The sequence below is a fragment of the Diadema antillarum genome, unplaced genomic scaffold (genome assembly GCF_040938485.1).
Source record: "Diadema antillarum isolate AM-2024a unplaced genomic scaffold, OU_Dant_1.0 seq00000107_RagTag, whole genome shotgun sequence".
In the NCBI taxonomy this organism is placed as follows: Eukaryota; Metazoa; Echinodermata; class Echinoidea; order Diadematoida; family Diadematidae; genus Diadema; species Diadema antillarum.
The window spans coordinates 127511-153804 of NW_027271193.1; the positions used below are offsets into that span (position 1 = coordinate 127511).

Here is a 26294-nt window from a genome sequence, read left to right on the forward strand (position 1 = left end):
GATACGGATGACTGCAGTCCATTACCTCCATGCGATTTGAGTGCTGAAGTAAAAATAAACAAGACAGAAACAAGAAAACAAGAAACATAAAGAAGAAAGTAACAAAGATGTGCTTTTCTGCCTTTTATATTGTATTCATATTAAATTTATAATATATCATATCATATTTCTGCAGTTCTAATGCAGTCATATCTGTCAGGATTCAATTCAATTCAATTCATTTTTTTTCATTCTTCTTTTTCCAACAACAAAACATAACACAGAATAAATCAGGAATTATGGCTCTGTAAACATATACATGTACTTCGACTTTGCAAAGGATAAATGATACAAATGTAGATATGCATGCATACTGGCAAAAATACAGAGTTATACTTCAGTTGAGAAAAAAAAAAGGAATTGAGAGGTCCACTAAAAAGCAAGCTTGTGTATTGTGAACCACTTAAAAAAAAAATCTTATGACAATAATTATTTGTAAGGGCTTGTCCTCAAACTTGACATCCAAGTACGTAGATCATGCCAGACCAACCTCTCAAAAAATAACTCGGCTTTTAAGAGGATTGTGATTTGCTTCCTTTTGACACAGTATAACAGCTCACACCTCTGGGGTCTCACTAAGACAATGATGTATTCAATACACAAAAGATACAGAAGCTCTTATGAAAAACAGTAAAGACATTGAACACTAGCCTCTACCAGTCCAGCATACTACAGAGCTCTGTGTCATGTTGAGTCTCGCGCTATCTAATCGAAATGAATATACAGCAGTGATACCAGTTACGTAAGACTAATTGATATAGCTGGTGCTTACAATGATTTAAAACGGAAATAGCAGCACCTAATCAGTGTGCAGAACTTAATTACGTCTTACCTATGAATTTTTGGTTCCTGTTTTGCTGTATTTTTATTGATATTTATTGTTGTCCCGGTGTTTTTTTTGTTGTTGTTGTTGCTTCCGGTTCCATGAAATGTTAAGATGGGGCCGAAATGTTATGCATAGGCCTACATTGCGTAATATGCGTACAATTCCAACGTAGGAACAAGTCCCGTGGATCTGATTTCCTCAGACTGTTCACTGTTTTTTTTTTTTGCATATTTTGAAGGCTTAAAAAGCATCCGTATATAGTATTATGACGTAAAATATGAGTGATGTGACAATGTGTACTTCAACATAATAGATCTGGCATGGGCACAGTAGTGGTGGCGGGTCAGTGAATGTAAGCTATTCTTTTTTGAGTGTCAGTGCATTTGCAAGCAAGATTAGTCATAACAGATGTCTGTACACATTATCAAGAGAGCTATTTATACTGTAGTAGTTTCAACTGGACACAAAATATGGCCCCTGTCTACATGGTCTACCACAAGTTACACGGCAAAACTTATAAGCCCATTGACGCCGGGACATGGTGGGCCCCAGGTACAAAGAAGTGCAGGACACAATTTGCGAATTTATTATGCAATAGGTTAGTGATCGAACGACGTTCATGTAACGACAGAACAGAATTTCATTATGCAGGCAGAGAAATGGTGACCCCCGCGTGGACCATTCAGATGAGTAAAACTACTGACCATCCAATCAGTATAGCCTGTGTCCACACGGGCGAAATGGCAGACCGCAGAGCACCTTACTCCTTCTTCCATTCCCTAGACCGATATTTACATTCATGGCACGCATCACGCGCAAACAATGCGTCAACGATATGGGAACGGGGGAGGAAAAGATGTGTATAATCGGTCAGGGGGGAGTTCCACTAGTCACCATTCGTAGCTCGCCCACTCCATGTCTGTATATGCGACTTTAAGTCTTACACTCTTACTTGTCAGGGGCTGCCCCACGCAATCAGCAAAAAGCTGATTTACTCCATCATCGATTGACCCGCTTTACAAAGATGTTATTTGCATACTATTATGAATTGTAGTAGCCTCAATCTAGGTCCAAATCCATCGACTCATACTTAAAGCGCAGTAATAGTGCTTCCTCGCACAGCAAAGGAGAAAAAAAAAATGTTTGTGCAAAGGAGAAAGAAAGTGGTGTTACCATAAATCTCACTCACCAATCTTAAAAGAATATGTTACAGGTAGGATGGGATTAGAATTCACGTCTGGAACATAGCGGATTTTGATCAGATTTGGCGCCAAAACAAAAAGCTTAGGGATTAGTGACAGGGCGATGCGCTGTACACTAAAGCATCAGGAGTTGCACCGTTTATCGAATACCGCATAAAAAATCCTGGGTAGATTTTTTTTTTTTCAAGCTATCGCACCCGCTTTGCCTGGGGCTGTTTATGGTAATTCAGCCCCGCCCGTTTAGGTACGTTCCGTATTGAAGGTTGCCATAGCATCGGGAGTTATATCACAGACAGCGAATATCTGCATAATTCTTACATGGGACGACATGCATTTATGTGCATGCGGGCATGATCTGTACAGCCATTAACAAAATCCACTCCTATATACGACTTTAGAACATCAGTTTTGGTATTTACGACATACGGAGTTGTTTTTGAAGATGATACCTTTTTTCAACGTAGCCCAAGATATTTTTTTTTCAAAGGAAGATCGTTGAAAGATAATCTATATCAAAGTCTCAATCTCCTCCTCCACCACACCACACAACCCACACACAAATGTAAAGGATTTTTTTTTCAGTTATCTCACCTAGATCCTATATTCGAAATAGTTATTCTCCTGTTAGATGCTGATGTGATACCTTGGGTGAGTTCAAAATCATAAGCTCAAAAGATGAGAAATAAACATGTTTTTTCTAGGCATGACCGCATGACAACACACAATGCCAAAAAAGTCATCGTCTTCTTGAAACTCTTCTTTTACACACCCGTTGGCGCTTGAAATATATCTAAATTCCAACTCATTCACTGTTATTCAAATCTATAATAAGTAGTGGAAAGTTACATTATTACCTGATGTTGTGTGTCACTGGCAAACGTGGAAGTAATATAAAATTTGCTTACTAGTCATATCGAATAAATTTTATTAGACTTTTTGTGATAACACGTGCTGTCAGTACCAATCAATATCCAAAGAGTTTTTAGAGACTATCCTGTAATAGAAATACTTCGATGAGAATGCTGACTGCATGGCAAACGCTACTACAATGCATAGTGTTGCTGCCCAAAATGCAGTCATTATAAAAAGAAAAAGAAAAGGAAAATGGGGAATACTGTAATTAGGAGCATAGTTTGCAGTGAAATATTCCATTGAGATTACAGATTCTTTTTTTTCCGAATGTGCCAGGAAATTTATTGGTTGCACCATTGGCATAAAAGGATATAACAACGATGACTTTGATAGCTGAAGGGTGCTGATTTATCCATAATTAATTTGGGCACTGTCGTAAGAAGATTAACTTCAGATATTGCATTGATGTGCAAACAACATTGTGCGGGGATCAAAGCACTCTGACTGTTTAAATGATATGGTTCATATAGATTTTAACAGGTGGTTGTGAATTGGTTGAATTCTGATTCAATTGATTTTGAGGAATAAAACATACACATAATCATGTGAGAAATTATTGTCATTATACCAATCAAAAGATGTTCAATTTTTCTTTTAAATATTCATAGTTTCCTACGAGAAGAAACACGTTTGATTCATTAAATTAGGCGCCTATATGTATAATCTAATCGAAGGATTATGGATCTACAAATTGGACCGAAGACATGTGCTCTGTGATTTACGTTTAATGTGTTCGTGGGATCGTTATGCTTTGTGCGTATGTACCAAAGCGATCTCTTTGGTATGTACACATGTGTGTCCGCGTACTCTGCTGAACTAAAAGTAAATACAATTAACTTGAAGTGAGTTGTAACAATACGCCATTTCACAATCAGCAATGGTCTGCAATGACCCCTTCACAAAACATGGATTGATGTTTTGATTAGAAGGGCAGCTAAAAATGGTAATCTGCATGTAAGTGTTGCATGTGTTAATTTGTTAGTATGTTAATCTACTTTTTGTTTTGGTTAAAAAGAATGTATTTGCGCGTACATTCCGATATGCATGTTATTAATTCATAGATTATGAATATATATTATATGACATAATCTTCACAAAGAACTACTTAAGTAGGACCTGCCTCAGTCAGAAGTCAATGTCAAGAGACATCTTTCTGCAGTTACCTTTATCTCTACACATACTCATATTGTAAATGTGAATTCACTTATTCAATAAAACTTAATACCATCAAACCCTTATAACAGTGGCGGTAATTTCATTTACGAGTTCGGGGGGGGGGGGGGAGGCGGAAAACAACGGCGAAAATACCCTCGCGCGCCAGAAAAATACAATAATGCAGGGGACAAAAAATATGTTCAATATGGGGGAGGGGGACGCAAGCGAGAGAGCGCAGCGACCGAACGAGGGGAGGGTGTGGGAGGGAGTATGCCCCTGCCCCATTAAGAAAAGAAAAAAAATATCCAGAGGCAATCTGAATGGTTAATGTTGTCTGTCTGGTACCTCGCTGTTGTTCCGCATGTGCGTTTTTTTTTATCATGTACTAAGTCTATGGAGGTGATCAAGGGGGGTGGGGGGTGGAAGGGGGTATCCCCTCCCGCGCGGGGGAGCTTTTGCATTTTTTGAATTGAAATTGTTGGAATGTTTGATAACTTTTAGATTTAAAAAAATATTTATTTCAATCACAAGTTCGCAGACACAAATTCCACCAATTAAAACGTGCTTACAAAATAGAAAAATAAGAATATTAGGCTGTTAAAATCGAGGGGGACACACATCCCCTCCCTTTACCGTCTTTGCTTGTAGCATGGGTTTTCGTAAACACCTTGGGAGAGTAGTCTCTCTCGCACGTGTTTACAGTCCTGAAGGGGTAAATATTCCTGGGTTAATGTCCAGAAAGGGTAATTGACCGGCGACAACGGTTATCAGAATAATCCGCCAGGGAAGTTGTTCAGGGATGACTGCACTAAAGTGCCATGACAACATCGTGATGCGAGAATCGCAACTATTACCATTAGTTTATTACCGTCCCCACCTAATGACCATTATTTGAGTAATCTCGGGATGGTTTGGTCATGCGTAATAATTTGTTATGGCGAACGATTTTACTGATGGCCTGTTTCATTTCGGTATGTTCACATCTTCACCGGATTTCTCTTTGTGTATGTGTGTTCTATTGGATGCATGTGTGTGTGTGTGTGTGTGTGTGTTTGTGTGTGAATGCAACAGGAAATGAGAGTCTCATGTCGTTGACACTGAAATTCATCACTCCAAACCATAAGAATAGGTAACACTTGATATTACACCGATTTTGTCTCTCTGATAAAGAGAATCGAGAACATTGAAGATTCGCAAACACCCAGAGGAACGGCAAGGGAAGGGTGTTTGCAAAGTTTCCACACTGAAGGAACTGTAGATGAAAGAATATTGAATTTTATAGTCTCTATATTCTAGAGAGCTGCAGATAAAGGATATTGTGTAGTTATGTCTACACTCAAGGCAGCTGCAGATAAAAGGTGTTTATGTAGTGTCTACACTCAAGGCAGCTGCAGATAAAGGGTGTTTATGTAGTGTCTACACTCAAGGCAGCTGCATGCAGATAAAGGGTGTTTGTGTAGTTTCCACGCTCAAGGCAGCTGCAGATAAAGGGTGTTTGTGTAGTCTCCACGCTCAAGGTTGCTGCAAGTAAAGGGTGTTTGTGCATTCTCTATATATACTCAAGGCTGCTGCAAGTAAAGGGTGTTTGTGTAGTGTCTGCACTCAAGGCGCTTGCAGATAAAGAGTGTTTGTGTAGTCTCTCTACTTAAAGGAGCAGATGGTTAGTGTTAAATTTGTGTGATCTCTATACTCAATGGACAATGGTGGAGTCGAAGAGGAAGGAACGATTGTACATACTTTGCTAAAGGTTACTTTAGAGGAACTTTAGAGAAACAGGTGTTTGCATATTACACGAAGTAGTCCATATACACGTGGTCTACAGAAAAGAAAACCGTGTGTTTGTGTCGTCTCTATACTCAAAAGAACTGCAGAGGAATTTGAGCTATGATTATGTGTAGTATATTTCTACTCAAGGGAATTGAAGCCGAAGGAGTGCTTCTGTAGGCTTTGATGCTCTCAGGAGTTGCAAAAATAAGGGATATATTTGTGCATTCTTTATACTGCACTGAGGGGAATTGCAGAGGAAAGGTGTTTACGTATAGTGTCCGTATTGAAGGGTGGGGCAATGGAAGGGTGTTTATTTAGTCTCTATACACGTGGGTACAGCGGAAGGGGTTGTGTTAAATTCATACCCACGGGAGCTGCAGAGGAAGAGGTGTATTTGCAATTTTTGTAATCAGGGGAGCTGTGAAGAAAATTGAGGGTGTTTTCGTGTTCTCTGTATTGAAGGGAGCGGTAAAGGAATTATGTTTATACGTGGTCTCTACACTCGCATACTTAAGCCCTATACTACAACAAAGGGGGTGTTTGTGTTGTAGTCATAGTCAAGGGAGCTGACGCAGAGGAAGAGATGTAGGCCTTTTCTGTAATTTCTGTACTCAGGGAAGCTGCAAAGGAAAGGGTTTTTGTAGCAATGTCTATACTCACGGGAGCTGCCTTCCGGTGATTGCTGCTGCTGACTGTGTGGATCAAGGCTACAGCTGGACGAAGAGCACACCTCGGTTAGAGGGTGATGTTGGAGCCCCCCGACGGGCGCTGAATGCTGCTCGCTGAGGCCTCGATGCAGTGTCGATCTTGGCTTTCTTCCATCCTCGTTCGCAGAGAATGACGCTCCCCTCTCGAGTTTCTTTCTCCTTTCTCGGCTCTGGAGAAGACATGGGAATACACAGACGAAAATTTTCTTTAGCAGTGTGCTCGATGTAGCTACAAACCAGTTCAGATTGCTGGTCTTTATATGGATGTACAGTCATACGTTTACGAGCGATTGACAGTTCAGAACGTACAGACTCGAAGCAAAATTTGTGTGGTCAATGCTTAAAATAGACCTACATTGTGTGAGTGCGCGTGTGTTAGTGTTTGTGTGTCTACTTGAGTATGTCTGTACATGCTTGAGGATGTGGGTACGTACATCTCTTTTCGGTGGAAGGCTAATTCGCGGAGAGACCGTCATCATTTCCATATTCACCACGTGTATTGTGCGTGGGAGCCACAAATGGCAGATGAAAAAACAAAGGCGCTATCAACACGCCGTTTATTTAGAAGGCGGTCCACCATTTGGGCCCTTTCCCTTTTTTATACAAATCACAGTAAAGGGAAAAGAGAAATGAAATTGACTGTATCTTCGATTGAGTACACACACACTCACACACAGGAGACATACAGACGATCATCAGCTAAGATTGATCATTATCTTGCGGTGTTGTTGTAGCATTTTACGTTGCGCCACGACCGCTTTAAACTGGAGTAATTGGATCGTGGCGTCATTGCTAGAAGGGCGGCGAGTAACGGATTGCTCTGGCTGTTAAAAGTGACAAACGGCAGGACCGCGTTCGAGTGCTGGAAAACACAGGGGTATACTACCACGTCGACAACGACCACTAAAAGGGTAGATCACATCAGAAACGAATCGAAAGGCTGATGGATGCTGTACTTTAAAGGACAGCCGAGGTTACACAACACGTCACAATAACTACCTCTCGGATGGAGGACAGGGATAAACAAACCACCAACCTGCAATTTGTCAGCTAGTATACTCTAATGGAAGATATAGAATTACGTGTCTCTAATCCAAAAAGGAAAATGCTCCGGAAACAGAAACGGAGGAAGGAGAGATGATTTAAAGATTAATGATCCTTGTTTTTTACCAGACACAATCTAGTCATATTTCATCCGCACATCATGACAGCTGGACGCAGCTATTTCATGAATACTAATAACAAGAAAAATGATACTGGTGGGCATTCATATCACGCCGTGTTTGTCACATTGCCACCCCAAGCACTGTCTGTGGAATGAGATGGATGTAAAGAAATACAATAAATACAATGAATCCCATCGGAATGAAGCGACGACGGAATTCATCGAGTTTGTTGAATGTCAAATAGCCATCCCGGTATGTCGTAGACGTTAATATAAAGCTACAGAATAATCAAAGTGTGGAACAAAGCATAATACACGTTTGAAACTTAACCATGAGTATAGTTTAAAGGAAAGTATTACAATGTACCGGGATCAACCAAGAGTTGATTTTAAGTTTGTCCACTTTGTAACTTCTATCTTGTTTCATTTTTTTTCATTGCTTGATTTGAAACAAAAACACCTGCAGAGATAAAAGAAAAACAAAATTTAAAAAACCCAAAGAGAAGGGACTAGAAAGTTCTATTTTAGGTAGAAATATCTACCAGCGCATTGTCGGTTGTACCTGTAAACCTTACTAGTGTGTCAATCGAATTTTCGTTCTTGATAGATCATGTCGGACGACTATTATAAAAGATATGCAAACCGCTATTAAAGGCTTCTGCATGTATCGCATAATAGCACAGACAAGAAGTTTTCGTTTCGCCTTTCTGCATCTTTCATGCCAACCGTATCATGTATATGCTGTGCTTTATAAGGCGTATGGCGAGGGTTTTGAATCAATGGAAAGTTCACTGGAAAATGTCAATCGGCCACGCTAATTTGCTGGATATCAATGGAGACGGGTGCTCTTTAGGGAGCAAAGCGTGTTCCGCATGGATAAATTGACTCGTGCAAGGTTGCGGCCTACGCACATCTAATATGGTACAAGTACAACTTGGGGTGCATTTTTACTACCTTGGCACTTGGCGCAGTATATAGGGATCCAAAGAAGATGTTGCAGGCAAAATACGAGATAAAACAAATTGTAAAAGGAGAAATTTGGCCAAAAAAAAGAAGAAGAAAAGGACACGAAAGTGGAGCCATTGGTTCAGTAATCCATGTAGCTCAGACATTACCTTCTTAACTATCACTTGCGCTTGGTGACAGTGAACACATGTTGAAGGAGAACTTATGTTATGAATGTTAAAGGCACTCTGCACATTGAATTAATTCAGGAGAAAATCTCGCTTAAAAACAGATTTATGGTGCCAGTGTAATTCGGTTTGGGTACTGTTTTTTATGGTAATTTCTAACTGGGGGCTTTAAGTTTGCCTAACAAAAGATAATTCATACACTGACATGGCAACGCCGGTCTCATTGTATAACTCATTGAAAGTGCTTTTGTTCTTCTTTGGAAGCCCCCCCCCCCTCCTCCCCCCCCACCCTCCCACCCCCACCACCACCACCAGTTATGGCCACCATAAGTTACACTGCTCTGAAGTCGGATTCATGTATAGCACACCACTGGTCATGTTCAGCTGGTTTACGGAAAGAAGGGGCAAAGTCCACAGGCGACCTTGAACGGACTGACTAATAAAGCAACTTAGGAAATCATGTCCACACATCGAGATGTCACAGTTTTATATGATAACTCACTAGCAGCTGCCCTTTATAGCTGTGTATATCCTATAATTACTTTGATTCAGAAGCAGAGCCTGGTATAGCGCACAAAGAATTCTATTCTATGCAGAAACACACCAATAAACATAAATACATGCATGAGTTTATATTAATAGAAACAAAGGTTCCGACTTTTCCTCTGTCAAAGGGCTAAAATAAAATTTACTCAGACTGACGCCCAGTTTCACAAAATAAAATGGTGGAGTCAAGGGAATTGACTATGGACCATGTAGAGTTCTCGCTTTATTATAATGCTGCGATGTTCAACAATGATTATTAAACGTGTCCAATAGGATCAAAATTGCAATATAAGGTGTGCAAAACCACGCCGAAAAATTGATTATAACAATTAAGTTATTTGCTTTATAATCATCATTGCAAATGCCGTTACATGATTATCATCATATCCAACATGAAGTAAGTGACGATCTCTGCACAAAATCTTAGTATAAATTCAGAAACTTTGAAATCTGATAGGGCGCTATGTAAAATACGAGGAAATTGTTTCAAACTGAGTAAACTGTATAAGCATGATTATGTAATACAGTTCACATTGTGTCTCTGAAATGCATACTCAAAACCAATTTAGGTTTTTAAACATCTTCAAGCCTCGTATCCTTAAAAATAAATTGTCATATATCCTTATATTTTAGGTCAATACAATCCTTTTTGTGTAACCAACATTTCAAATTTAAAGAAAAAAAATGTCGATCTCTGTTTATACTTATCACGTATGTGCGTGTTATGTGTGTGTGTGTGTGTGTGTGTATGTTTATTGTGGGCACAAAATATTGTAACTTCAAAATTTAAGTTGTTGTTGCTATGTTCAAATTCTCGTCGCAATGAGCACAAACAATGCTCATTCTGACTACAATGACTGTAATAACAATACAAAGGATATTATCTCGTTTTCTCTTTTGATAGCATAATACAAGGTATAATGTTGATTGGAGACAGTAGATCGGTTAGTAACGGTCCTCGTGTAATGTGATCGGCAATTATCAAAACGGCGGGGGAGGGATGGAGCACCAAGAGTCTGCTGTTCCATTTAAACAATCTCAGGCTATACCATAATACTTATATACATTATCAATTCTGTCAAAGATTAACTCTTTGACAAAGTCCGCTTCTTAAATGTCTTCCGAGCATGCTCTCCTTCAGTCATTAAAGTATACATGTGCCACATTGAGCAAGACGACAGTGTGCTCGGTATGAGCCGAAAATCGTGTCAGATGCCTCTTGACACCGGCGGAGATTAATTGATTCGCGCTGGGTTTTGCCATCACGACTGGAAATCAAACACCCCTACGGATACAGTTGACCGGCCCACGTCTGCCTTCGCATCGAATGATGGATACTGATAGCTAATGCCTGTGAAGAGGGAGCAATGCCCTCATCATGTAGAGCTGGAGGAGGGGGGGGGGGGGGGAGGAGGAGGGGGAGGGACGTTTATTATTGGCATTATCATTTTCACAGCTATGAGATACGAGCAGTCATCTGGTGTTAACGAGGAAAGTACGTATTTTATCAAAACAAGGGCATTACCGACAATGAATCACCGACTGTTACATGCAGTTTCGCCTCTATAGAGCTACAACACAATGCTATATCATTAACATTTTTCTCCATTTTACACAGAAAGCACATTGATAATTGTGGTTGCGCAGGTGTAAATGTTAGTTTTTTGAGAATGAGAGAAAAAGAATCTTTAAAAATCCGTCCAAGTTATATGTGAAATCTGTATGACCCTTCTATACCTATGCCCGTCATGCCATTTTAGAATAAGGGTGGTAACATTTTCCTACCAGAAACAAACAAAAATGATTGGATTTCCTCGGGGTCCGAATACATTGACTAGAAATCAACAGTATTGTTTTCCCCTCTGTTACGCAAAAGTTTCCAGTTCTATCATTCTGAGGGAAAGCCTGAATTGTACACCTCCACAATATACCAGCTTAATTAAAGGAATCGAATTTTCAGGGTCACAAACGGGACACACGAACTTCAAATTGTATTTGTTCATGGACATGAACCTCATCATTATGAGAGATCGCGAATGAGAATGAAAAGAGAAAGGCATTTAGGGATGAGAGAAGGGGGAAGAGAGGGGGAAGAGAGGAAGAGAGAGAGAGAAGGGGGAGATGAAGGAGGGCGGTATACATAAAAAGGCAATGTAGACCCAACAGTAACTGATTAGACGAATGATACCAAATGACCCTGCACCTTATTAGCATGCAAATGTACCCGCATTAGGTCCGTTGGGATACCCAGCAGATGATCTCATATACGACCGTTTCCATCATGATAACGACCCCCGATGTCATAAGCCAGAGGAGAAGCAGATCTACTATGTATAGAAATGATAAGTTCGTAAATCTCAGCAGGTAGATAAGCACTGACATATCTTTCGAAATGCTGCTTATTTCAACTTTACATCGGTGATGAACTTAATTCATATCCACCAGTATAATTATGCTACAACCAAAAGGTGAAACTACCCCTTCTATTAAGGGGTACCAGACTTACAAAGAAACCCGCATCAGGATTTTTAACGATGTGTCATCAATCCTTGAATATTATATTCTAGTTTATACTGGGAATGGGATGACACAGGGGAAATACAGAAATAACGGGTAATCTTATATGCGATCACAAGTTTTCGCGCGCTCATTGTAGTCTGAAGCATTCTTTTTTGCAAGTATAAAACATAACAAATGATAGAATATCATGGACAGGGAGCAGCGAAATAAATGAGGAATATGCAATCTGGAGAGTTGAAAGAGTATTGAAAGCAAAGCCTGGAAATAATTCCTAGAAAAATTCACGAGAAGGAGCACAAGTCTCATGACGATAATTATAATTTTGGATGTTTACGAAGCACGAACGGTGACAATATACCAGAAAATGGCGTGCACTGCTCCGCACTCGAAAAGAGGATGCAGTCAATTTGGCTAAATATTTGGTGTTTATTCCTTCTGTAGTCACAGTTTTATCGCTCCCAGCATTAAAGTTGCAGAATGCTGAAAAGATCGAGTAAGAAAACAGAGGTCTATAATCTTTCTCATCATGATACAACACTGAACACCGTCTCTGTATACCAAGAGATGCGAATTGCACTATCGAGCCACACATTTTCTTTTAATCTATTTATTTTTTTTTTTTTTGGTAAGACACCAGTGCGTGACATTGTTCAGAGAGGGTTGAAAGGAGATACAGGCAAGGAAAGAAAGGGGTAGAATTCTCTCCGTAAGAATGTTCAAGGAAATCTTTAAATTTCTAGAGTATCAGAGAAGGGGAAGAAGAAGACGACGAATTCAAGATGACGGAAAGAGAGAGACAGGAGACTGCCGATCCGTACTTCGGAAGCCATTTTAGTATCACGTGGTGCATCGGCCTCGCCGTATCGAATATCACCGCGATCTGGTCAAGTCGGCCAAAGCCGGATGCATGTTGATTGGACTGGGATAGAGTAATACGCTCCAAATATAGGAACGAACGTAATTTGTGAAAACAGCGTCTCAGGTTCTGGTGAGCTTTTAAAGTGTAGGAACGAAAATCAAACGTTATTTCCAATCGTCATGAAAGGAATAAGTGAGGCCATATAAAAAAAAAAAAAATTATGATCATGTATTGTTAGACGGAGTATTCATTTCAGTTTGTAATTCATAATTGTTGTTATTGCATTACTCGATATACTTCTCATCAGTCCCATTTACACTTTCTCATGAAAATAATAATTGCATATAAATAGACACAAAGTTTATGTTATTGCATGATGGATTATGAAAGATAACATCCTATATCAACAGTCATTTTTATAAGCGTATGAAAGGAAAAGTGGGTTGTAAGCAATAGGTTCGGGGTAGTCAATTTAGATGAAAACTCGAAATGTCGCTGTGGCGACTGGTATGTCTCCACCATAATGCATGGTTCTCCTATTAGGTCTATAGTACAATGTCTTGACGCTGTGTGATGACAGTTTCACATAATTGGCAAAATATCAAAATGACAGGTTTGGCAAAAATATGTTGAGTGGTAACTCTCTTTGAACTAGGTTTCATTGGATGAATGGTTATACTGTCGAAGAGAGCAGGTATTTGCTTGGGGATTTGAGGATTTTTACTGGACTTTTGACCCCTTTGTAAGTTTATGCAGTGAGCAATTTCCAAGGTATGGAGAAAAGTGTAATTTCAGTATTAAATAGTAAAATTTCAGCATTTAAACCTGGCCTTTGACCCTTGACCTCTGACCCTAATTCCCAAGAGAATCACTGTCAAGCAGAACATGCTGATTATGTAATAAGCTTTATGCTGAATACCATGAGCCACTTCCAAGATATAAAGGAACTTAAAGTGGAATTTAGCATTTTCACTTGACCTTTGACCTTTTACCTCGTTGCCCAAAATTCTCTCTAGAAAATCTTTATTGGGTAGTATAGGTATACGCTAAGTTTCAAGAAAATACTTTCAAGCATTGCATGTACATGGGGAAAATCGTGACATTTTGATGAGTTGACGTTGACCTTTGGCCTTTGACCTTGAGCATGTGCACCCAAAAGTTGATAGGCACAACTTAGCCCACTCATACATGCCAAGTTTCATTAGGATACCTCAAACGGTTTTTTTAGTTACGCTGTCCACAAAATTGATTACGGACGGAAGTACAGACGGATAGACGGAAAGACAGACGGACGGACGGACAACTCCAAAACATAATGCCTCCAGCGACACTTCGTGGCGGAGGCATTAAAAAAACAATGATGCATGAACATTCTCTGATACTATAGAAATCGTAGACCTGCCCCCAGATTTCATTTTGATTTCGCTAAAGATTAATCGTACATTTGCGTATATGGGTCACGTTCGTTTCAAGATGCACATAATGTAATTGTGCAGAACTATGAAGCAATATCTGGAAAGTGGATTTATTGGATAGACTTGAATAATATCTGAAAACTAAATCGATCAAGAAAGCTGGTAGTGTTCTCAATTCAATTTACATCTAATGTTTGTCGACGCATAATTCATATAATTACGCCAACACTTTGTTAGATTTTGCTTTTCCGTATTAAAACGAGAATGCATAAATAAAAGAGAACTGGACTGAACAAATCAGATCTCTCCCTGTGCTTTCCTTATCGTTTGAAAAGCATAGAGATGCAGGTGATATGATCTACACAATTGTAATTACTGATGATCAAATGATAAAGACACTATTCACTTTAATAGGCATGGATATTCAAAAGTGTACCGTAAGCTACCGCATCGCTGTTATAAACATCGTCTCTTTGAATATGTTTGTACGTCAATACATCTCAAATAGGGTGCATTATTATTCATCCACTTGTTTTTAGCAGTCGATTTCGATCATCATCTTATCTTGACTTATGGAGTAATTTCATGACATAATTCAATATAATCACCATGAAGAATGTGCTTATCTTACAGAGTGGCGTTTCTTATTCTGCGCTGTCTGTGTATATTCACAGAAAAAAATTTATGTATTGAAGACACGATATAGCAAAAAGTGCAATGACTCGACTCTCAAGAGCTGTAAATGCTGTTTGAAGGCTCTTACCATAATTTTTGGAAGGTATACAGAATTAAACGTGGGCATATATTATGTTGAACATCTAAAACGGCAACAAACGGTATCAACAACACCGTTGAAAAAAGATGGGAAATATGCGGAGAAAGTCCATGTGTAATCAGTATACTTTTTTTTGGGGGGGGGGGGTGAGCAAAAGGCAGCTTTTACGGGATGCGGATATAAGTTTTCTATCTTAAAGTGACGAGAATACCAGATTGGTGTTAAAGTGATGTAGGTCTATTCATTCTGGGCTTAAAATAAACAGGTATCGGTTGTACACATCTCTGAAGTGACTCCAAGCTGGGCAAGTCTTCAAGTTACGTAATGACGACTTATGAAATAGTTGTATTACAGCTAGGAAAATCATGGTCACGTTGTTGCTGTTGTTTACCAATTTCATGTATCGCATGGAAACTAGAAAACACAGAAGTTTTTAACAACAACAAAAATTACCAACCCGGATGTAGTGGAGATAAAATTTGATCCACAGCTCTGATCCTTAATACCACAAACCCCTTTCCAGTGAACTGTTATGATGGACTATAGATGGCAAGTACGGGAGGATTACACTGTCGTTTTTACGTGATAATCGCCGAGGACTGATGCCATGGTTTCAGCATTTCATCATCTTCAAACAGAGCGACTTTTACCTCTTTCCATCTCTTATTCCCCCATGGTTATACTTATGTAGACCTATCATCTCTATGGGCCTTAAATCAATCGATAGATAAAAATGAGAATATTCACATGCAATTTTTCACTCCATTTCAGTCTGCTACGCATTTGTGCATATCTTTTTAAGCGATAGATCGACCTTTTGGTTTATCTCGTAACATCTCTTTATTCATAATCATATCTGTCTTTACCCATCCATGTACGGTATATATATCAATCGTACTCCAGATTATTATGTGCATCTCCCACCCCCATCCCACTCCCTCCCTCTCTTTTGCTCTCTGTGAATTCATAAACCTACCTCGCTTTTATCTCTTACATGTATTTTCATCTCTCAATTATCATACCCCACAAAACAGGCCCCCCATGCAAAGCGAGAGCTGTGACTTCCACTAGACTTCTGCAAGGAAACTCATTCTCCATCGTGAATGAATTGACGGCTACTGAGGCGCCAGCGTGGCGTCAATGCGACAGACAGTATATAAATGTGATTTTTAACCCCCTCTATATTTCATCTCGCCCAAAATGTCGACCGTATATGGAGATCATAATAGAATCATACATTATCCTTCCCTCTAGAGATGCCTATTTTCTAGGTAAACGATCGTTACAAAACCCAAGGAAGAAGCGAGCAATATGCCCCCGCCACATAATAATAATGTTGTAAGTGAGCCAATCGCTTGTATAATGATGCATCAATATGGGGTTTTTTCCCCCACATGGTGGTATACCATTTCTGTCTCGAGAAACGTCTCATCTCCCTTTATTTCAAAAGTGTGTACTATGTCACAAGGCGTGAGCACTGATCGTTAGCACCATCCCCAATACGTATTGATTAGTTTTGGTGTTTGAAAACACCATATACAACCTATACGACATGAAACCCGCGTCATTTGAACTGTGCACATTTTTTTTAGTATTTATAATTCCTTTTTCGAACCCACCCCCCCCCCCCAAAAAAAAAACCCTGTGAAATAGCAAGTCAAAAATAAATGCGTCATACAAGGCATGTCTTTTCATAACAATGACGACGGTATACTTGTGTGACGAATGTTAATAGATTCTGTTGTTTTCTGTTGCTTTACTTTAAAAAAAAATGTTTGAAAGTTTGAGATATGAGTTGTTTCTTTTTTGTGAAGTTGTTTGTGTCATGTTTCAAACAATGTTTTAGTATACGCAGTGGGCTGTGGGCAGTCTACATCTTACTTCGTCTACCATAAAAAAACAGCTATTCATCCCGCTAACCCACTGAGTACGGTTATACCCCGTGAGCTTTGTTAGAAAGCTATCCGTGAATTACCATATAGCAGAGTCGAAGGCTTAACCTTTATACTTCATTTATTACCCGAGAGGCTGACGTGCTCCAGTCACTATCAAGTGTTGCTGTTTTATTACTCATTTTATTTTTACCGACAGCATTATTGCCACTTCACTCTGCCGAGAAGAAACTACTATTTGCTGAAATACCTCTACAACCTCTACGACGCACGTACTAAAATCCGTCCTTTGTCACGTTTGGGAAAACTTCAAGTAACTCGTAAAAATACCATGACTCAATTGTGTATCATAGCTTTAGCAAGTGCTCAGTCGCCGCATGTATGAATCTGCTTTATTCTTGCATATTCCCCCAAATTAGGGTGGAAGCAACGGAAGACTCAGGCCAGATGGTCCGCTGGGAGCGCGGAAGAACGCCCGATCGAGCGAAGTTGTGTTCATCTGCGCGTCTCATCATGACGGACCAGCCGAGACACATTTCTTGGATTGAAGGGGACTGAAGGGGAACGTTGATTTATTACCTCATTGTTTATCAAAACACTTGATTTCTTTGACATAGTCTATACCACTGAGGAGAGTAGAGTCGAGATAGAATGTCTAATGAATATTCATGTGAATTTATAACGATCACGTCAGAGTGTAATAATGATATGGTACAGACCGATTTACTAGCATGGGTGAATGTCTATTAATTGACTTATCGTAATAACAAGTAACACTATTATCTTACTTGATAACTATATCCGTAATTCTTGTAACGAATTGCATGTTTAGCTCACAATGGTATCAACATTTTGATGGTCATCAAAAATGGTGACTTTGAAGATGTCTGATGATGCTGATGATTGCGATCATCATAACTACCTTCTTCATCATTATGGTTATCACTGTGTTGCGATCATCCACCATTCTTCTTTTCTTTTTCTTCTTATTGCTCTGTCTTCAATTTATTATCATTATTACTATTATTATTATTATTATCGTCATATCATCATTATTACACGTACTATGATAATTGCTATTGTTATCCTTATTATACTATAGGTTATCATCACTATTACTACCGCAATTCTTTTCGTCGAATTGTTTACAGGCTAATAATCATTTCATTTCATTTATTCCATATTTTGTCAACTAAAGAAACATCAAAATAATACCAGAAATTTGATAACCATCTACAACATATTGTACGTCTCTCAAGATCACCGCGGCAAACACGAAGCCATATTCCCTCACTAATCTTTCACTGACATACCCCTCGCATCGGCTCGGTGCAGATATGCCACCAGCAATGTCATATCCAATAATCAGCGAGGGGAAAGAAATCACTCCGTAATTACCCCCTTCGCGGCGCTTGGGTTATGCCGCCAATAAATTATACCCCACCGGTGGTGGTAGTTTGCATTTCTCGCGCGGTGCGTCTGCGTAAGGTCATCGTAAATATACAACTATGAATTATTATCTCGTAATTTAGAAATATATATTTAAAAAGACCAGCTTCTATTTCCTGTTTCTCTAGACCAAACAGATGTTGTAGATTTGCGATCAGGAAACAGCCCTATAAAACCCTGATTTTTTGGTGACCAGTTGCATATGCAGAGGATGAACATATTCATTTAGTGAAATCTGGACTACTTTTACGTTCGCATTCTGGATTTTCTCTGCATTAAATATTACTTTCTTTCATTTTCATGTGACATGCTTTGCAGTGCCTTAGCTATCACAACCCATTATAATTTTACTAAATTTTGTTAAACTTCACTAAATACAAACTTGACACTTTTAATAGGAGCACCGCTCTTTGGGGAGTTCTTCTTTGCTTCTTTCTTCAGTTTTTTATTATTGTTGTTTTGTTCTCATTGCCAAGGTTAGGGTCGGGAGGACTTGGTAACTCCAGCAAGACACAGAAACGCAGGACACAGCAGCTTACTAAAATAAAATAACATTTTGAAAACAATGTCGAGCAGATCAATACGTACTACCCAGAAGTTTGTCAAGAACATGAAGAGATCACAAACACGATGCTACATGTTTTATGCCATTTACTTCAAACTGACCACCTGCGTGAACGCGGCGCCGCAGTAGTGAATAAGAATCCCCAATGCGCCTATAATGAGCATCGGGTAAGATATCACTATTCGACAGATGAGCGCATTCTAAAAAGGGGGAACAAAGGGGACGAAGAAGACTCTGGAGGGACTAAAAGGGAGTACGGAAATAGAAATAAACGTATCAATTGCTGTGAATTTAAAGCGAGAAAATGACAGATCGATGTCTTTTCCCAGACATGGGGCGTCAAGTGGAGAGTTATCGCATTGGCGTCATTGGGCCAGCGAAGCGTGCCAATCACGTGACTGCTTGTAAGTCCACTTACTTTGCACAGCAGCTTTGCACGCCGCGGAGTTCGTTGCCACTGGTCCTCTCATTCCGCAGTGCGCACGCGTACGCACGCATTCCTCTGATGCTCTCTCGCCAAAACGCTCTCCGCACGCGCGCATGGGAATCCGGTGGCGCTGTGCATAGTCTCGTTTGATCATGCTTTGGCATTCGTTTAGCAGCCATCTTACAAGCAAGTCCTCCTCAAGATTGTGTTTTTCACGTGCTAAACGAAAATGACATATGGTACCATTGTAACTATCTAATAGCATAATGGTGGTTACAGTATGGTTAGTCAAACTCCATCTCCTATTTCATCATTATAAGAACCGCACCAATAATGAAAATGATTATCTCTCTTCTTCTTTTTTCGTGCCGGATAATGAATATAAGCTAAAACTTTAGCAAGTCAACGTTGACAATCATTATGTACTAGTACCCTTTAAATACGAGAAAGCAAAACTTTGCCGTATATTGTTCTTTGTCGATCCACTTCGCAACTAATCAAATCCTGTCGTCTTTTCTACACGTAATAAATCTTGAACAATAACGTGTGTTTCACTTTGCGAAAGCGCCCCTCCATAAATTTGAGGGGGAAAAAAACTATCGATGGTGTGGTTAACATTGGTGAACAGGACACCCATGGACACAATATTTCATATACCATGTTCCTTAGATTTTGTCCTACGCGTGTGTATATACTTTTATAGTCGGTAACTGGCAATGATGAAAGGCTGGCATGATGGCAGAGTCAGCTGTGAAAACAAAACAAAAACTCAAGATACTGTATAAGCATTTGACCCGTACCGTACAAAATTATGACATCCTTACTAACTTTGCAGTGAATCAAAAACGTTAACGTAGGCCTTAGATCAGACATGGTAACTGCGTTGTTCTCTACTCGAGCATTATTGATATGTGTTGATGTCTATGCAAATTTACTGGAAACATAATGATACTTCCACTACATCCAAATACACATGTCATTGCTCTCCTCGCATGAAAAAAAAAAAGACTGTAAGCATGAAAGAAAACTGAACACTGAACGATACATTGTATGGTAATACAATAAACGATGCACGTTAAAACTACCACATACGAATTTAAGATAATAACTCCAAGTGAAATGGAAAAACTTGTGTTCATTTTGTGTGCATTTCTTTCAGTTTGCGATTATTGTTTTGAAAGCGTGATAGATTGAAAGAAAACGTCTTGTCATGAAGAGGAATTAGGAGCAACTGGTAGGAACGAACTGCAAAATCCCTTCAGGTATGACATTATTGATAACCAAATATTCATATTTTCTTCCATGGGTCATTTCTGTTAATTTGTACCTGTCGAATACAAAAGATGGATGGTCTCTTTGAGACCAAAGTCACTTGAAAAAAAAAAGTCTTCTGTTCTTTTGGGGATGGTTTGCGTTGTTCACACACACAAGTTTTAGAAACTTTCCAAGTGGTATATCACCGTTAATAGTGAGCGTAGAATGTATGCACTTGACAGCATTACTTTGATCACAGCCTCTCCCTGGGTTCAGTTTTGCTTGAAGACAGTTGAGATGAAAGGAATTTATGTCTAAAATCATCCGTTCTATATATTTAAGACTGATTCCTTAATGGCATGGAAAGTTCACATAATGATTTTTGGTTTTTTTTTTCCGGGGGGGGGGGTGTATCTAGTGTGTTTCCCAATGGTAAATTCCTGACCTGTTAATTATTGTGGCGTATTTATGTACACAACATGATTACTCACTATCAAACAATATCCTAATCTACATCTTCAATACCATTTACGTCAAGTCTATCTACATCCAAGTGACTATCTATACATCACAGAGCACGAGCATACAAGACACAAAGCGAAATAACCGGAGCATTAGACACATTAATAGACACCTTTAGGCAACTTTCCACGTCTCAACCTATAGGCGAAAGCATTTCGAAAAATACCGAAGTAGATTCTGAAATGCCCATCACATATTACATTTTATAGGATCTGTTATCGAGGATCCCGTAGGCAATATCTTGTTTACTTTTTTTTTTCAAAGTGTCACCAAAAAGTCTCACCAAAAATGTGATCCTTTAATTCCAAGTCTCTATATCATCATAACTATTGCGGAGGTTTGCGTCCAGCGGTAGTCCAGTGATTTCACTTTTCTAAGATAACTATCCTTCATCTATTCATGTTGTCGTTTTTTTTTTGTTATTATTCCACAGAAATAAAACAAGAAACCAGGACTATACTACCATCTCCCCGACCAAAATTATATGCACTGATACATAATATACCTTTCCACTCTGATGCTAGAGGGTACAGTGTAAGATACTGCGTGAAGGAATAATAAATTTGTTTAACAAGAGGTAACAATGAAAAAAAAAAAACCTTCAGTCCTGTTCGTAAGATAATTTCCTCCATGCCTTGGCCACTCCAGTGGCAACAACTTTCCGTTGTGCCGTCGTCATTTTATTGATAGCTCGCAGACGGCCATCTGCGGTGAAGTCCTCGCTACGGGAGCCGACCATTTTAATCGAATTCACTCTCTCCACGCCCCGTCGAATCCAACTTCGAAATCATCTTATCACCCAACTGCGGTGACACCGACTCTCGAGGCACGGACTGTCTCTCGGACCAGGGCAGTTGCAACAACCAACCCCCCGTGCGGTCTTGACGTCGGGTAAATATTCATGATGATAAATTGATAATGATTAAAAAAAAGACATGCAGTGTCGTGCATAAAGAGTGAGACATACGTGCCACAGTGGACAGTGTAGTTTGGTTCGTTGTTCTTTTAAATAATATGAGTACTCGCAATCCAAAATAAGTTTACCAAAGATGATCTGAATTTTTACCAAATATTATACGTATTTCAACTTATCGAGTGATTGCTTGTAAATGCGAGGTTATGAGTAAATAATGTGAAAGAAAGGACCTAGTCTGAAATTGAAAGGTGTAAGTGCTGTGCATTGAATTTGAGAAGTTCGTATTGTCAGATCCATGCAACATGCTCTAGATATGGCTGTATTGAACTGAAATAAGGGGAACCATTGACCAAATATTTACAAAAAAAAAGGACATCGCTCACAATAAATCTAAAAATAAAAAAGACAGCGGAAGCAGACTTCAGAAAAAATACGATATAAAGACCTGCGAAACAGCTAAATTTGCTCAAGGACCATGCAGAATAGACCAGACTGCGTAATGTTTAAAGCATACTAAATTTGGCCGCAAGCAAGACTGACTGGTTACGTCCCATCTACACGAAACTGAAGGCATAGAGACAGAAGTTTAAAAAGCGTTTTAGTTCCGATTTCTCGAAATATAACAAGGCGACAAGCGATTTTAGCACGGCTTTGAAGACCAGTCAGAAACATGTTACAAAACTGAAAATGTAATAAAGAAAAACTGAACAGCCACATCGATACATCGCAAGTGCAAGACGCGAACTTTTCTCAAATTTCAATGCAACAGGACTTACGACGTTTATGACGAATGCGGCTTCGTCGAGGCTGTTTCTTCGTTTCCGTGCCGAGTGGCGTGTGATAAGCGGGGCCTGCCGCCAAATGCCCGATTGCGTTATAAACGAACGGCGCCGTTGACACAGGTTGCACAACCACTGTTCCCTCTGCATCCAAGCATTATGGCGGTGCCATGGTACGACAAACAAACCAAACATCGAACAGTATTTAAAAGCAGTTTGGGACATTCAATCAATGTGCATTGGCATCTACACTCTTTTATTGGTTGCTGGTTCTTTCTTCTTCTTTTCCATTCGACTGCAAGGCAAATAAAGCTTCCAAGGAAAAGAAGCGGCGTGAGTGTGGATAAAGGTGAATGTGAGATGCAATGATATTTTTATTCACTCAATTAAGAAAGCAGTCATCTTGGTAAGTGTGTACCTTAAAGAGTTTATAAAGTGTGTCGTCATATAAAGGACGGAAGCAACTCCTTTTTAAGTGCATGAAATTTTGACTGATTTCTTTGGTGAATGGCAGCGTTGATACAAAGCTGTTGAAACACAAACACACAAGACACAAACTGCAAAACTACAGCACACGTGAAAAGGTTGGTGCCGCTCAGATTCATATCATACCAAGGCTTTGGGCAATCATTTTTTCAAATCAAAGCGCAATTACACTTCCACAGTCAAGTTGATTCAAATGAATGGGAGTTTAAAATCAGACAAAGAAAGCGGATGGAATAGGGGAGATTGAGCAGAGTCGGACAGAAGAACCGGGACTAACGGATTTACAAAGTATCACATGTTGACGAAAGAGTATTTTGCTTCCAACACCTGCCCATATACAACTTAGATGAGTTGATAATGTCATGACCTCACAAGTATCCCACCAGCCTACTCAAAAGCCTTCACTGGATTTCCTTCTTCTTTAAGTGCAGGGGAAGATGATGTAAACCGTAAACAAAATAATACATGTATTTCTATCTGTCGTGTCAAATTATTGAACTGTTACAATGGCCTTGCAACAGTGACTGGTTTCAGTATATTCCAGACACTTTGCCAGAATAACTGAAGACATGATTTTGATAATGTTTTTGTAGAGAGTGATATCATATCATATGGAAACGTTGTGAGGTGATGACATCCTCGCCCTTATAACTTGCATAATGTGGACCAACATCGCTAATTGGTGAAAATATGTGATACTTTATAATCCCGCTACTTTTCATGTTCGATTTTGATGAAACTTTATAACAATACTCTTTGTTAGCTTTTGCTCGTTTTTAGAAAACATGGAATGGCGTTACACTCTAAGTGCAATTTTTGCCGAATAGCAGGTTATTGCGTCCCGGTGAGAAGAATGCAAATATGACAAAGTAGTTTGTAACAAGAGGGTACAATCTTGTTTTAAAAAAATGTTTCAAAACGACCAAATTCTTCAATCCAAGAGATCGGGTGACCATTGCCTTGCTGTGGTCTCCACTCATACCATGCATCACAGGTAGTGAAAGTGGATGTTGAAACATGCATCGATTAAGTAAAGGCATGTAGGGACTGCACGAACGTCTGTCAGTTCCTCGATGAACACCGACCGACGTGGTTGAGCGCCGTTCTGGACCACTAAAACAGGTGGCGCTCATCTTGACTGTCATCATTCCAAAGCCTAAGTAGTCTTAAAGGTAGAGTCTATATCATGGCATTATCTTTTGTTCAAGTTCTTCTCCGGCAGTGAATGCGTATTAAGCACTAACAATTTTTATCATATCCTGTACTCTAAGCACTGCTGATGACATTAAACCATCAACAAGCAATAGACTATAGAGAACGAAGCGAGCATTTCAAACGCATAATCTTTTGGAAGGCAATGGTTTCTCAGACAGTCGCCGCATTGTGACACTTAATCAAGGCTAATATACATGAATGGCTCACTATCGGTACAAGAAAGTTAATTTAAAAGATCACAGTTGACGTTCTTTCAACAGTCGTAAAAAGTGGATACATTATGATACGTGTACATGTATGAACTCAAAACAAACAATGTATAATTCAACATTTCAGAATCACTTCAATAATGAATATAATGTTATGCTCACTCTTTCGTCTTAAATTGATATTGCATTTTATTATTAAATTCGGTAGAAAGAGAATACACATGAAAAAAAAAATTGCACTTAAAGAATTTTGAATGATACTCAACTCCACCTTCCCTTTTTACATGCGACTCAATTTCCTTTTCGACGCGCTTCTATCACCCGAAGGTCGGCAATGACCAATGAAAAAACAGCGCCCTTCAGTTCAGCAGCTGTGCACGCATCTAAATCGAAGATACCTCCTGCGTGTGCTCGCACATTACGAGATCATCACGACCATCTTCTATTATACGTCTCATATCGGACAGGACGACGCAGCGGTTATACATCGCCTTGCCAGCTCATTGGAATTCACAGCCGCGACAAAGCTTGGAAGGGTTGACATCAATGTTTCATGACCATGACCTGTAAATATTGAATAGCTGCAGTGTGTCTGCCTCGATTGGACTGATGTGCGGCGTCGAAGAACATCGGACGAAGTCCAACTAGTGTAGACCTCGACTCAGCCTATGATAAGCACGATGATATATTATACTGTAGTCGAGACGTTGTTACCGTGGGGAAAAATCCCGAATATTTGGTTATGCAATACAACTAAGAGAAAATATGCTCAGTACGTCGTGATACGAACAACATTGATTGATAGCCCCCGGTTGATTGCTGATACGTGTGAATGCATAGTGCACGATTGCGAATGATATTACACTATTATTTTTAGGCACGACAAATTTATAATCAGCCAGGTGTACTTTTATTCTAACGAGGCCTATTCAAGGCCAAAGTAAAACGCAATTGCCCGTATGCATATTGATTATTTTGAGTGCATAATAGTGTAAAACAATGCGTGACATAGTAGTTCTATTTCATGTCTTTTTTACGATCATGCAAGAATCCATTGTCATAGCGCACGCCGGAACACCATTACAAGACGAGTGGCGGATCCAGAGGGGGGCGCAACCGGCGCACGCCCCCCCCCCCTTTATTTTTCGTTAAAAACAATAGAAATAAAAAGAAAAAATGAAATGAAACCCGGAAGTGGCACCAGAAATATTAGTTGCGCCCCCCCCCCCCCTTTACAGAATTCCTGGATCCGCCCCTGATTACAGCATTGACTATTGTTGATGTATTTATGTATGTGTGTATGTAAGGCTATGCAGTCTTGCATTCACGAATTAACATGTGGCTCCTTGTGCTTGATTTGTTCATGAAAGCTGCCAGGGTGAGTTGTCGGAATGTCGTCATCAAGAGACTCCAACACTGTAAATGCGAAACAAAGCGGCAATGTCATTCGCATTACGCTAAGCTTGTCACTGATGGTAATGACCTGTAACGTGCAACAGTAGGCGTCCGGCATTCCGGCGCTCTCATTATCTCATAAAAATATCCCGATGTCATAGCCT

General features: G+C 39.5%; 1 protein-coding gene across 1 annotated transcript in view; it reads right to left on the reverse strand.

Annotated features, from left to right (window-relative positions):
* Positions 1-6418: 6418 nt before the first annotated feature.
* The window catches only part of LOC139726981 (uncharacterized), a 78745-nt gene continuing 58869 nt past the window's right edge, over positions 6419-26294 (reverse strand). Inside the window, exon 3 of the mRNA XM_071637965.1 lies at positions 6419-6778. Within this exon, the coding sequence (XP_071494066.1) occupies positions 6419-6778 (360 nt within the window). The remainder of the gene's footprint in view (positions 6779-26294) is intronic.